The sequence below is a fragment of the Exophiala xenobiotica genome (assembly GCF_000835505.1).
Source record: "Exophiala xenobiotica strain CBS 118157 unplaced genomic scaffold supercont1.2, whole genome shotgun sequence".
NCBI classification, from domain to species: domain Eukaryota; kingdom Fungi; phylum Ascomycota; class Eurotiomycetes; order Chaetothyriales; family Herpotrichiellaceae; genus Exophiala; species Exophiala xenobiotica.
Window position 1 is genome coordinate 991,475 of NW_013562493.1, and position 13,548 is coordinate 1,005,022.

At 51.9% G+C, this 13,548-nt stretch overlaps 6 protein-coding genes across 6 annotated transcripts; 2 read left to right on the forward strand and 4 right to left on the reverse strand.

The window, feature by feature from the left end:
* Positions 1–411: 411 nt before the first annotated feature.
* PV05_02566 (uncharacterized protein) lies at positions 412–858 on the forward strand (the record flags this gene model as incomplete). Its single annotated transcript, XM_013463144.1, has 3 exons — positions 412–577; positions 634–782; positions 835–858. The coding sequence occupies 3 exons, from the start codon at positions 412–414 to the stop codon at positions 856–858; spliced, it is 339 nt and encodes a 112-aa protein (XP_013318598.1).
* A 573-nt stretch (positions 859–1,431) lies between these two features.
* Positions 1,432–2,639, forward strand: PV05_02567 (uncharacterized protein; the record flags this gene model as incomplete). The annotated part of the gene is made up of 3 exons (XM_013463145.1): positions 1,432–1,781; positions 1,840–1,980; positions 2,033–2,639. The coding sequence occupies 3 exons, from the start codon at positions 1,432–1,434 to the stop codon at positions 2,607–2,609; spliced, it is 1,068 nt and encodes a 355-aa protein (XP_013318599.1). The 3' UTR covers positions 2,610–2,639.
* Positions 2,640–2,693: 54 nt separating this feature from the next.
* Positions 2,694–4,259, reverse strand: PV05_02568 (uncharacterized protein; the record flags this gene model as incomplete). The annotated part of the gene is made up of 2 exons (XM_013463146.1): positions 2,694–3,626; positions 3,675–4,259. The coding sequence occupies 2 exons, from the start codon at positions 4,257–4,259 to the stop codon at positions 2,694–2,696; spliced, it is 1,518 nt and encodes a 505-aa protein (XP_013318600.1).
* Positions 4,260–4,978: 719 nt separating this feature from the next.
* Positions 4,979–6,988, reverse strand: PV05_02569 (uncharacterized protein). Its single transcript, XM_013463147.1, has 4 exons — positions 6,762–6,988; positions 6,224–6,707; positions 6,031–6,175; positions 4,979–5,936 (listed from the first exon to the last, which is right to left on the reverse strand). The coding sequence occupies exons 1-4, from the start codon at positions 6,952–6,954 to the stop codon at positions 5,040–5,042; spliced, it is 1,719 nt and encodes a 572-aa protein (XP_013318601.1). The 5' UTR covers positions 6,955–6,988; the 3' UTR covers positions 4,979–5,039.
* Positions 6,989–7,416: 428 nt separating this feature from the next.
* PV05_02570 (uncharacterized protein) lies at positions 7,417–9,836 on the reverse strand. Its single transcript, XM_013463148.1, has one exon. The coding sequence runs from the start codon at positions 9,603–9,605 to the stop codon at positions 7,923–7,925; it is 1,683 nt and encodes a 560-aa protein (XP_013318602.1). The 5' UTR covers positions 9,606–9,836; the 3' UTR covers positions 7,417–7,922.
* Positions 9,837–10,962: 1,126 nt separating this feature from the next.
* On the reverse strand, positions 10,963–12,437 carry PV05_02571 (uncharacterized protein; the record flags this gene model as incomplete). The annotated part of the gene is made up of 6 exons (XM_013463149.1): positions 10,963–11,416; positions 11,470–11,500; positions 11,555–11,622; positions 11,674–11,791; positions 11,844–12,213; positions 12,270–12,437. The coding sequence occupies 6 exons, from the start codon at positions 12,435–12,437 to the stop codon at positions 10,963–10,965; spliced, it is 1,209 nt and encodes a 402-aa protein (XP_013318603.1).
* Between the last annotated feature and the right edge of the window lie 1,111 nt (positions 12,438–13,548).

Consider the following 13,548-nt stretch of genomic DNA (forward strand, 5'->3'; position numbering starts at 1 on the left):
TTATACTGCCGCAATATGCTCCCCACCACCAGGTAACTTTAGCCATTCCTGCTTCTAAGATGGACTATGCCGAGTCAAAGGTGATAGTGGTTCGGTTATACTGGTTCGGCTGTGTCGCCGACACGTTTCTCCAGATGCTCCATAGTTTTCCCACACCTCCATGTTACAAAATGCGGAGAACAGGTGAACTGGTAGTACTCTCTTGCCGGCTGTTCTCGTTCGGTTGTATAGATTTGTAAGCACGAGGTACTGTTTTGTTTGAATGTGCTTTCGGTCAGCCTGGTCGTCAGCCTGCCAGAGATCAGTAAAGTGGGTATTGTGATTTCGACAACCACCTGGACGAGGCCGGTCAATTTTAGGGATCTTTTCAAAGCTGTACAACTCGCGCATGATGTCTGAGACACCCATTGAATGGATAGTCTTGATCCCAGATCATCAGGACGCTCTGCCAAAGCGTATGAAAGCAAGACCGTATCATATCACCACGTCTCGGCCCTCTCAGCCATTCTGATCAGTTGCAGCTCGCATCTCGAAGGCCTGAAGCCGCGGATCGATAGCGGCATTTGGGTGATGGGAGGTTCGTGGCTACAAACCCTGTTCAGATCTTGTGCCTGATATGCTGATCGACGACAGGCGCCACCTTGAGCGCACCTCCTGGCCCGGACGGAGACAAGCAGTTCAACGGAAGCTGTGTCATTGCAAAGGCACGCTCGAAAGAAGAAGTTCTCCAAGAGCTGTCAAAGGATGTTTATGCTCGAGAAGGAATATGGAATCTCGACAAGGTAAGTCCTAGTCTTGCAGGAGGACGATGAGCTCTTGCTGACGAATTTCCAGGTTCAGATTCATCCGGTATGGTAGTTTCTTGGTGTTAATCCTGAAAACAAGCTCACCGCGGGTAGTTGATGGCCGCGTTTCGTAAAGCTCTCTGAGGAGGACTCTGGACTTTGCAGGTGGATGACGTACCGGCATGCTCATACAATCTGTAACAATTCGTAAACATTCAGCCACTCAAGAATCTTCACGCTGCTAGAAGAGATTGCGAGCTCTGTAGCTCCTCAGCCAGACTCTTCCCCTTCCAACGGCCTCTGATGCCTGAACGAGCCCCGTATGCTTGCCCTGCACCAGACTCGAAGCCGCTCGGTAATGGCGGTTATCAAGGCCGCAGAACTCCGGCAGTCGACCCCTCAAGCCTTCAAAGCTTTCAAGCTCGCCTAGGTGCTACTAATCTCGTGCCTCCATCTCCTCAAGGTAGAGTGCGGGGTTTGGTTCGGGCCGCAAAACTGTCAACAGGGTTGACGACGAGTAACCGGCGATATGGCAGCCTTGATGTACCTGCAGTCCCTGCGACACAACCAATATCTGGGCAGGCAGACAGACAGACAGACAGTACCCTCTGAAGAACTCTAGCATCAACGGGTGTAGCTCGCAAATATGGTCACCACGAAACGTTTCTCGGTGCCAGGAGGCGCTGTAGCCCGTGTCCGTATCATTGACTCGACCACGAAAATCAATGGTCTTCCAACGGACTATCTAATGACACCGCCCATGCCGGGGATGGATATCATGCCGGAGATACCAACGTGGTCATTTCTCGTCGAAAGCGAAACCGGAAAGAAGGCACTCTTCGACCTGGGTGTTCCGCCCAACTGGCGTGATTTCTCGCCTGTAGTTGTGGACGGTCTGGTGAAACGTGGATGGGAAATCTCTGGGGACAAGCACGTCGCAGATATTCTGCGGGAAGATGGTATGGACCCGTCGGGTATTAACAGTATTGTTTGGAGGTAAGCGACCCTTGCCTTGGTTTTGCTCGTGATGCTGGCTAACGATGTGATTTTGAAGTCACTGGCATTGGGACCACCTAGGTGACCCTTCCACGTTTCCTTCATCGACGGAGTTGGTGGTGGGTCCAGGGTTCAAGGAGGCTTTCCTCCCAGGCTATCCTGCGAAGCAAGATTCTCCGGTCCGCGAAAGCGACTTCAAGTAAGTGACAGATCTGCAAAGCCACTCACGTCCTCAGCTCACCGTTCTGAAGAGGCCGAAATGTGCGGGAAATCAGCTTCGAAGAAGACGGCGTCCTGAGGATCGGGCAATTCAGGGCCTTCGACCTATTCGAAGACGGGTCTTTCTACCTCCTTGACACACCCGGGCACGCCATCGGACATCTGGCAGGTTTGGCAAGGACGACTCCTGATAGCTTCATCATGATGGGTGGTGACCTGTGTCATCACGCCGGTGAATTGCGTCCATCCGAGCTTCTGCCTCTTCCAGCAGAGATCCGTCTAGCCGCCCTGAGCCATCATCGTGGCGGCGTGTGTCCCGGTGCGGAGTTTGAAGAAATCCAGAAGACTCGGTCGAGAGCGCCAAACCAAACTTTCTTTGATCCCAACATGGGGCTGGACATTCCCGAAACCATTCGTACAATCAAGAAGGTTCAGGAAGCCGACGCTGAGGACAATGTCTTGTTCATTTATGCGCATGATGGCACAATCAAGGGCATAGTTGATATGTTCCCGGCAGAAGCGAACGACTGGAAGGCTAAAGAAGTGCGGCAGAAGGTTTATTGGAGGTTCCTGGAGGATTTCAAGGGAGCACTGAAAGGGCAGGCCTAGAGTTTCTCCGTGACTGACTCTGTAGCATCCAATGTTCTGAAGATGTTCGAACCCTGTGGTTGAGGCTGTCAACTACGAGAAATATCATAACATCAACGAGTCAAAATTGACATCCTCGAATGGTTGGTCGAATAAGTCGTGCAGTTGCATGCTCAAGTCGTTCGCCCACTCAGCACCCATGAATATGTTGGGAGGATTCTCCGTCAGCAACACCTTAAACAGTTGACTCGTCTCCGTGGTCGCGGTAGGGAAGAAGTCCAGGTAATTGATCCCAGGCTCTCCCGCCAAGTCATCCAGCGCCGACACGGTTCCGTTCGACGGAGCTGGTGCATTGATCGACGTCCGACCAGGCGGTAGATGTGACCCGGTCAGAAGTCTCTCGAAGCCAACCAGGAACATTTTTGACGAATGCCAGAGCTTTGAGATCTCTTTCAGGGCGACATACAGGATGTCGATTTGCTCACTTGCTTCAGATCTTAGGCCGTTGACTTGCCGAGCATGCAGGAGCGCAAGGATGGCGATGCTGATGTACCACCCGGATATTCCCGGGAGGAAACGAATATGTCCTCTTGCCAGATAGTCTTCAAAGATTCGGCCCACTAGGGAAGCGGACAGTATGGCTGCCGTATAGGCCTTAGGCAGGGGGTGAGCGGATGGACTCATGTAGAGCAGAGTGATGGCCGCTAGATAAGGAAGGTGGAGTTGATACAGATGTCGGTCGAAGTACGAACTCTGCCCTGTACTGAAGGGTAGCTGGAGATGGTCTGGCAACGCACGTACCCATCCGATCAGTCGTTGCGCAAGGTCAAACGGGAACGGCGTAGATTCAGTGCGATTAACCAAATGTTTGGAAACATCGCCAACAATAGCGCATATCTTGACCCAGTTGACGAACACTTCGGCTTGAGAGGCCTTGTCTTTGGGGAAGTCCTCGATGGTAGGCGATCTGACGTTGCAATCGTCCGGGTGGATGATACAGGGACGTCCTTGACAGATTGCCGTCAGGCGCTCGCGAGCCTGGTGGTATGTCAGTGTCGACACTGCATCACCAGGCAGAAAACTTACAAATAGGGTCCACCAGACGCGCCGCCTCAGGCTAGCCGTCTCACCGGGTCTGAACACATGATCAGGGGCCACTTCTCGGTGCAAACCAATCTCTTGAGCCATCCGGACGGCGACCGAGTTCCACCAATACTGGCTGTCCATGCTGACCAGGTTCGGAGGACCAGCACTCCACCAGTAAACCAGTGTGATGGCGATGATGCGGACAAGGGAGTTCCGTTCGTGGTTGCGGTAGAAGAGCATCTTCATGCGCTCGTAGTATGTTTGCGAAGAGGCATGCTGCAACCTCGGAGGATTGATAATACTGCCCAAAAGCGCCAAAGCTTGTTGCAAAAGGACCGAGTCCGCAAATGGGCCATGAGCCAGCAGATCCTTTTGCTCCAGGACAGGGCACCATGGAAAGCAAAACTCCAGATACGTTTCCGTGTAGCTTTGCTGGAGGACGCGGGGAACCGTCAGTGCTGATACGTCAAGCCCGTGCAACGACGAGTGCGCCAGACTGGGATTGGATTGGGCACGTTGACTGAAGATGGGCATGAAACCAGATTGGCCCAAATAACCCTGCTCTTGGGTCTCGGCATTCGACATCTGGTCCGGCGCAGGCGATTGTCGAGTACTCTGAAGTAAATGCCGTGCCCGATCATCGATAGTTGAGCTCTGCTGTAACAAGGCAAAGGTGTGGTTGGTGGTTGGTTGAGCAGGAGACCATTGCGAAGAAGGCTCTCTTCTACGTGGAGGAGACGACACATCTGTCGCTGAATCATTGTGCCCTCGTCGACGAGGACCTTTACGCCTTGAAGCGCGGATGCTGGAAAATCGCTGTCAGCGGTTCGGAAGACTAATCGTGTATGGTTCATACCTGCATGCCTCTTGGGCATAACGACAATGACTGCACCCTGATGCATTCCTCTGTGAAGAAATGTCACACTTGATCTGCTTCATATGTAAGAGACTCAGTCGTTCAAGATCGGTTCAGGTCATGGGCAAGTCTACCGAAGACGCACCTTCTTCTCATGGCAGCGAACACAAACCAGATTGGCCCTTCGGCGGACTGGGATTGTCGTATCCAAGGCGACGCCGTCCATTGTGAAGGCTCATAACAACAAGAGGAGATACCCAGGAATGGAAGTCGAACTTTAGCCTGCATTGGCGATTAAGTATTTAATACTCCATACACTTGCTACCAAGGCCATATAAGTATCGTACAGGCACTACAGGCTCCTCCGCAGCGGGCAGATCAGTGTGGAGAAAGCTGGTATGAGGAGAGAGGAGGAGGTATGGTGCGAGGAGGGTCACAGTGCCATGCTGAGTAATCTATGTCTGCATATCTACACACCTGTTGAAGGCCTCGCTGACAATGGGCATGGCCTAGAAAAGCCACGAGACAAATGTCCTGTAGAACCAATTCCCACCCTTGCCCCTTTCTAGCTCCTTTGCGCGCTTCGCTGCCAAAAATTCCTCTTCCTCACGATCAATGATGTCCTTGCCAGTCCATAGGTCCGCCTCACGAGGCTTAACGCCCTTGCATTTCGTCCATAGCTTGTACCCGAAGATCATGATCAGATACAAAGGTATGCCCAGATATCCGGTGACAAAGTTTTTGTAGTCGAAGTCACCATATGATTCCGAGTGTGTAAAGACGTTGAAATTCTTGGTAAGGGAAATCAGGATACAAAGGGCTAGAGCTCCGCAGGACCCTGCCACACCGAGAGGCGCCTTGAATGCCAACGCCGTGTCGGGAACGTTTTGTGCCCTGCGTGCTCGGACGAAGTAGATGTGCGCAACCAGGATAGATATCCAGGTCAAGAGACCAAAGATAGTAGTAAGGTTAACAAAATACCCGAACACGACTTTGGAGTCGTCGGAGACGTTCATAAATGCCAGTAAGGCAAACGCCGCTGAGAGGCCAAGCGCATAAACGGGCACACCTCGCTGGTCGGTCCGCCGAAACAGTGCAGGTGCCTTTCCTTCGCTCGCAAGACCGTACAGGGTCCGGCTGGCAATATACAGATCGGAATTGGAGGCGGAGAAGACGAACAGCAGGATGCAGCCATTCAGGATGCCAGGGAGAGCGTTGATCCCAGCAAGTTTGATGGCAACGACGAATGGAGATGCAGACGCCGAGCTCGATGCCTTGGTAGCGAAAGCGAGCTCTTCGGAATTGTAGGGGACCAGCATGCCCAGTAATAGGACGGAGAGGCAATAGAAAAACAGGATCCGATAAAAAGTAAGCTTGATGGCGCGGGGGATAGTCTTGCGTGGGTTCTACAAGTCGTCAGAAAGCTCTCGCATCGCGGCCAGAAACAATGCATGAGACTACAGCAGAGGCCACACCATTTCCGGCGGGAACGTTACTTACTTGAGCTTCGCCAACTGTCACGCCGACGAGTTCCGTGCCGAGGTAGGCGAACGTAGCGGTGACCATTGTAGACCAGAAGGCGATGAAACGACCAGTAGCGCCTGTATCGATATATTCTGCAAAGGCGCCAGGATCGTTCCAATACCTGCTTTCTATCAGTCGCCTGATCGATGCATCAATAAAGAGAACCTACCGAAACCCTTTGCGATCATGGTCAGGTCCGCCGCCCAGTGCGAGAATCAGCGACAAGATGATGACACCCACAATCACAAGGACCTTGATAGTCGACAACCAGAATTCAAATTCGCCAAAGAATCGTATCCCAAAGTAGTTGATGCAGACAATGGCGACCCAGAAAACGGCGATGAAGACTCCAGGATTGACTCTGTCACGATCTACCCAGTACTGGATGATGAGTGCTCCAGCTGTCAGCTGGTTAGGCGTGACAATAATGTACTTAAACCAGTATGTATAGCCGAGAGCGAAGCCTAACGAGGGATCGCAGAAGCGAGCCGCATATCCAGTGAAGCCAGATGAGAGAGGCAGCCAGGCGGCCATCTCGCCTAGTGCACACATCACTAGGTAGACGATGAAGCCGACGACCGTGTATGAGATGAATATGGAGCCAGGCCCAGCGCGGGCCAGCGCCTGACCTGTACCGATAATCAAACCGGTGCCTGGAGCCATCAGAATGAGAAGCAGTCCTTGTGAGCTGTGATGGTATCACTGACCTATGGCTCCCCCAATGGCAATCATGGTAATGTGGCGAGCTTTGAGACCTCGATGAAGCTGAGTGCCTTCCTGGAACTGGGTTCCCTGAACGTCAACTCTGTCCGTTGGGGAGAGAGTCCTCTGCTGGGTGTTGTAATCGGGTTTCTCCATCATCTCAGGCGAATCCGGGTTCCTCTCATGAAAGCCTGCCATAGTGACTGTGAGATGGGAAGCAGGAAGTGCGAAGGCCAGCGGAGACGCGCACAAATTGCTGGGCCCTGGCCATGCTCTTTTATCATTTTTTTTCAAGGGGCCGATGTCAATTCGGTCACACGACGCTATTCCTGGTGATTTGGCTTTCGCGTTACGTTACACTGCATCAAAGCAGAGGACCAGGATAAGGCTGACCTAGTTAGAAGCCTACCTTGGTTGATTATCGTGATCATGGCAGCTGAGCGATGCGACGTCAGTGGCTCCTCTGGGCGCTCGAAGCATGAGCCAAGGCGCCGGACAAGCTCCTGCGTATGAATCCAAGAATCTCTAGGACGGAATGGAGAAGGAGAAAAGATAAGCAAACTGGCAAAGGACAAATGCAAGAAGTAGAATGATGCAGTCCAAGACGTGGCAAGCGGCAGCCAAGAGATGCGGGCTACGCCAAGTGGGCGGAGTCGGGGGGTAGATAGATTTTCGTGTTGCTGACTGGTGGGAGTTGATCGCTATCCCATGTGCGGGTACTATTCAAAGCCCACCACGTCCTTTTGGACAAGTTGCCGTACCCAAAGCCCCAGCAAGCGAAGTCGTAATGCCAAGTAGGATCAACAGCCGAAGAGCTGCTGACAGATAAGAAGATCACGAAGATCGTAGTGTTCACTGCGCAAGGTGCACAGGTGCGACGGATACCTGCCAATGGAGCTCTTATAGCGCTGGCCGTCCATTTCAGTATATGCATCGTACCGAGATCGACCCAGATCAGAGACTACCACGCATATTTCGACGAGGCTTTCGCCAGCATCTGGACCCTCTCAAAGTCGAACCGAGAATAGCCGCCAGTGTCCGTCAGGACTCCTCATCTAGACAGCAGATGCATTTGTCTCGACATGAAAACGAATAGTGCGACAGTGTAGCTCCGTACTTGCGGGGTGAAGCCGATGAGACTTTTGTATCCGATCATGTCCACTCATTTAATCTCCAAAGAAATTATCCCAAAGAGACGAGAAAAATCCTCCACCTTCACCACCCCCTGATTGACCCTGCGCGGGTCCTTCACTCCATGGATCTGAGCCCTGGCCCCAGACGTCCTGGCCTTGATTTTGGTCACCAAAGCCCTGTTGCGGCGATTGAGAATCAAACGGCCGGTCGAATGGTTGTTGTTCAGAGCTGGGTGTGTTTTGTGGAGGTTGAGAGTCATTGGGCTGGCCATATGGTTGGTCCTGAGGACTGGCGTCGTCCCCCATGGGTCGAGATTCTCTTCCCATACCTCTCTGCATTGCTTCATAGCCTGCCATTGTACCGGCACCGGCAATGGCGCCTTCACCAGCACCAACTCCACCTGCGGCTGAGCCTACAGCTCGGCCGGCTCCGCCTGCAACAGCGCCACCAGCAGCCTCACCAGCTCCTGCTGCGCCTGTAGCCGCACCACCTGCTGCCTCGCCTCCGCCACCCAGCCAGATTGGTAGAAAGGCGCCACTCCCATGCGAACTATGGCGAGAGAAGTAGTCATAATCAATCGTGACGGCCGTGGCGAGCATCACTGCTCTTTGATCGAGAGTCAAACTGGAGTTGCCGTCATGTCCTCCTAAGGCTTCGGCATAGGCATGCTGCTTCGAGCCTGGTTCTGATGCGGCTTGATCCTGATTCTGTTCGTTGTCTAATCCCGCCGCATCCAGACGAAGGGCGTAACTACCTGTATCCGTGAATAGTTCACGACCAAATCCGCGAAAACTTCGATTGACAGAGCCAACCAAGCGAGAATTTCGGTCACGGAGGGAGAAATCCCAGGATAAGAAGGGCTCATCGACCGCTGCGAACTGATGGAACGATAGTGAGCTCGTCCTCGCAGAGCCTGGTTCACTAACGGCGTCGTCTTGAGGAACAAATAAGTTGTACTTGCGTCGCATGGGAGCCCATTCGGAAACAGCTTCACCAACCACGCGCATGGTATCAAGAGGCATATGCGAGATTTGTTGCATACCAGTCAACCCGTCAGAGCTCACTAAACCGTCGGACGTGGAGGATGACGGTTTGCTGTTCGGCTCTAGAGGATCATAGACCCGCATATGAGTGACAAACCAAGAGAATGGGCGATGAAATCTTAGAACCTCTTTTGCATGCTTGTCAAACACATGAGTCGTGAATGCACGGTGTGTTTTCAGCCATTGGCGTGCCATGACTTTTCCAAATCCTCCATCATGTTCCGCCATGTACCCAATATGATTTCCATGAGGATCTAGTATGACGTACCGATTTGCTTGTTCGAAGCCCAGGAACAGGTTCATCATCTCTATTTGCCTCTGTACCACGATTCCTGACTGGGCGAGAATATTTGTGGCAGGGTGATCTGACTTTAAGATGGCGTTCGGTGCTTCGGGAATGTGGACGGGAGCGAGAAGGGAATTATCTTCCGGACTGGTCTCGGCCAGAATGATCTCCATTGAGGGAGATTTGGGAGGTGGTTCGGTTCGAGAAGGATTCTTGTCATTGTGATTCGGAGGGGGAGGTCGCTCTTGGGTACAGTTAGGAGAGGTCGAGAAGGGCTGCAGCCTGCGTCTGAACAATTGTCTCGACCGGATGATTGTGAAACATTGCGAACAGGGTCTGAGCGCAGCAGCAGCTGGCTTGAAGGTGTATAACACGCTCTTCTGCATCTAGACGTATCAGGACAGGATGATGAAGCTGGAGACCGAAAAGGGTAGGAAATGCTCGGATCGTGGCTCGCTGCCCTGAACCGTCACCGAGAAGAAGATTTTTGCAGCTGACAGGGAAGACGATATGCAAATGCTCACTCGCTAGACATTATAGAGAGTATCAATGTTCACACAGCCGGGAGAAAATAAGTACAAGGTCATAAGAAAGGACTTGATTAATTTAATTGCGCCCACGCACCCACGGTACAGTTCGGAAATGTAGTCAGTAAAGATGAAGTCATTCGGCTGACCTGCCTGGTCTTGTCCTAGCAAAACACTTTTTAATGTTGTTAAAGTTTAGTGGATCTCCGTCGATCCTGGGCATCCCCAGTCACCCCCAGTCGCGTACCCTATCAAGGCTGCTTGCTATCGAAATACAAGTCACAAACGTGATGAAATCAACTGCTTCGTTGGGTTGTGTTGGGTTACTTGCGAGCAGATACGTGGTCTCTCGAGCACCCGGAAGACCAACGGACTGCGGAGTTTCTACGAATTTGGGGCTGTTGCTCTGCGTCCCCGAGAACTCCTTGCCGCGTTAGTGGAAACGGCTGTGGTGTCAATGGACGCATCTCCTCTAATGAGGGTGACAAAGGAAGGATTCGTGGGCACCTTCAAGGGCCTAATACTTATCTCGAACGACGTGAAACCTGATGTGAGCACCATTGATCGCAATTCTTGCCATTTCGTATCCAAGATACTCTGGAACGAACATGGTATTCCGGCACACTTTCTAATATATTTCCCGTCATCATTTACTGGTATCATCAATCACGTCGTCTTGTCATGACCCTACAGACTAACACTACGCAACTGATAGCAGGACGTGCTCTTGTTAAGATTCTGAGGGAGTCGGACCACATGTGTTTCGTCGGCAGAATGGATCAAGGGACGTTTGCTACCTAAGATTCACCACCGGGAGGATATATGGGCAGGCATTGTGTGGCTATCGACGCGCGCCTGACACCAGACACGCAGATTTGGTGCATCGATCGAATATGGTTGGAAGTCTGTAGGTATTTTTGGTTGTTTGCTACTCGGATTGCTGTCCGATGTTGGGGTAGTAGAGTTAGATCACTTGAAAGTAAGATGAAGTGTCGATTCATTGTACTCGAGACGGAGATAGGCGACATAGCCCGTGGAACCGTTAGTAGTCTAACAGAGATTCTTTTCAACTCAAACCTTTGAGAGATCTGTGCTGTTGATATAAATACAGGGTGGTCGGTGACAGACTGTATGTACACGCTTTCGATTCATCCAATTTATACAGTTGCCCAAGCATCGTGGGATCTTTAGCAATCTTGACACCGAGGACCGCGTGTCAGTCCCTTCCGCGATTATGCAGAGACTGAGCATCGCTCACGGTGTATTCGATCGTCTTCGTTATCCAATCTCCTTGGGGCCCTTCATTTTCATTCCCCTCGCTGCCGGTCTTGACACTTCCTGCATGAAGGATGTGTTTCTGGTCCTCTTCAACACTAATGGTTTCATTGTCTGTCTTTTTCTTCATCTTGCCCATGTCTCCCATGACATACGTTGCAGTTCCGTGCGGCATATTCTCCTCGAACTCGAAGCCAGTGCCCATGGAGCTGCCTGGGGGTGGGCGGCGTGAAGACCGCAGGGTCCGACTGTTTGTGTAGCTATGCCCCTTGGTCCTGGTTGCGGAAGGAGTGGTGAGGCCCGAGTGCACGCCAAATACTCGCACCAGGATACGCTCAAAGGTGCTTTTGAGGGGAGGCAGGGAGGCAGCAAACAGACCGGCTGAGATCTCGGCGCTACAGTCGGTCAGAACGAAGATAGGGGTGTGGTACTCCGAACGATGACTTACATGACCCAAAGTGTCAAAGAGACAGTGTCATCTGAAATCCATCAGCACAACAAACAATAAGGGCAATCGATGGGGATATACTCACAAGTAGGATCTGTTGACGTTTCGTTTTTTGGAAGTTCTGTTGCCTTTGCGATGGCACAAGCAGTGGCGCTTGCAACCATATTAGAAGAAGAACGACATGACCAGCCGAGCCAGACTCACAGCAAACCTATGAGGAAGACGCCTCGAAGTGCCCATTTGTTGTACTGCGAAACCTTGACTTTGGAAAGGTAAAACAAGGGCCCAAAAGTGAAGGCAAAATCGGTCAGGATGTTTCCAACTGAAAGATATCAGCCCGAAAACACTCGCATGGTGAACGAGCCTATACATACCTGTCTGCGTGTAAGCGAATGCTAGACTAGCACGTTCCGGCCAGCAGGTGCCTTCGACGCTGGGATCCCACAGTTTGTTCATAGGCTGGCACTGCCCAAAAATACCCGGGAACACAATCAGGTTCACCAGAAGGCTGAGGATTATGCAGCCCACCACAGCCCAGTTGAGTGGTTTGCTCAGATTAAGGCGCAGGAGCGATAGTCCGATGCCGACTTTCATGAAGCACATTGAAATGCCATTCGTGAATATTGCGAATTGAGTGTACTTGAGCATTGGTACGAAGTTGGATGGCTGAACCTTCGATATCGTAAGGCCCAGCCCTCTCGTGACTTGGGCGATGGTAAGGCCTTGCCCTGCCCAGCTTCCTGCCTTGGTATGGTCAGCCATCGAGGAGGATTCGTGTCTAGGGAGACTCCTGAACTTACCATCGCCAGTCCAAGGAAAGCATCATCCCAACCGAACGACCTCGACCTGAAGAGTCTAGTCCACAACCTTGCAGAAACGAAAATCGAAGAAAAGACTGTGAGCATGATAGACACACCCAGCAACTCTGCTTGTCGGCTCGGTTTGTCCACCACTGGCGTGTCCGCCATTCTGCACTTATAGACCGTCCTCTATAGAGTGGAATGCAGATCGGGGTTTTCAGTGTAGAAAAATGGATGGCAACATCGCGGCAAGGAATATATCATGACTTCGCAAGAGTTTCCATAACAAAGACTCACCGTCTGAACAGAGATTGCAGCACATTGCATGAGCAAAAGTTTGCCGCGGCCCCAGCCTGCTACCCTATTGCGCTATGTCCATCGTTCGGGGGTCCTTGGCCTTCACACCCTTGTCCTGAGACAGCAATGGGGAGTATCGGAGCACAGCATAAGCAGGTCAAGTGGTTGGAAGCCGGATTAGCATGAGCTATGCCACAAATCAGCGTTGCTGAAGTTGGCCAAAGAAAAATCATCGGCTGCCTTTCGAAGAGCTCTTTTCACGATCTGTTGTGAAGTTGCAGCGGCCCGTCAAACAATCCTTGCAAAGGGGTAAAGTCTAACCCCCTTAGCCCAAACATCGTCCTTGCTGCAAGGACTGTTACTCGTATTACCGGGCTCTATACAAAGTTAGTGCTGCTCCGTATACTGTGATGAAGGATTCTGATGAGGCTGACTAGATCGCAGAACCATTTCTAGCGTCAGTTTTAAGATGCGAACCGGTTGCTGCCACTATTCCGTGCCCGGTAAGACTAGGCTTGCGAGTGCTAGCCGATTAGCTGGTTGGTTTGGGACCTGGCCCGCGGTCAATCCTTCGTGGCGAGCCAGAATATGCCATGGCTGTGGCAATCTTGTGGTTTGAGGTGTGGACTCGCTTCAGCGGCTCCCAAGCCGAAATCTTTTAGGTCTACTCCGTACGCGGAGAAGTTTCGATCGTGTCGAGACGAGGTTCGAGGTCTGACCCCAACATTGTCCTTTCCAGCCTCTGCGCAGCCTTTAACAGGCGAGTTGTCTGTTCCCAGCTGCCACGCTCATCAAAGCCACATACGTGCCGCTGTGACCTCCCTTTCGGGCCTTTGCCTCGGTCTCTTCAAGGCGATGGATGTTCCGGTTGGAGACGCCAAGAGCATATGAATCTGATCCCACCAGATACTATGGTACTAGTAGTACTACAGTAGGTGATAGTCGCTGTTGGGTTGTTCACCGCTAATGCATGAGTTGCAAT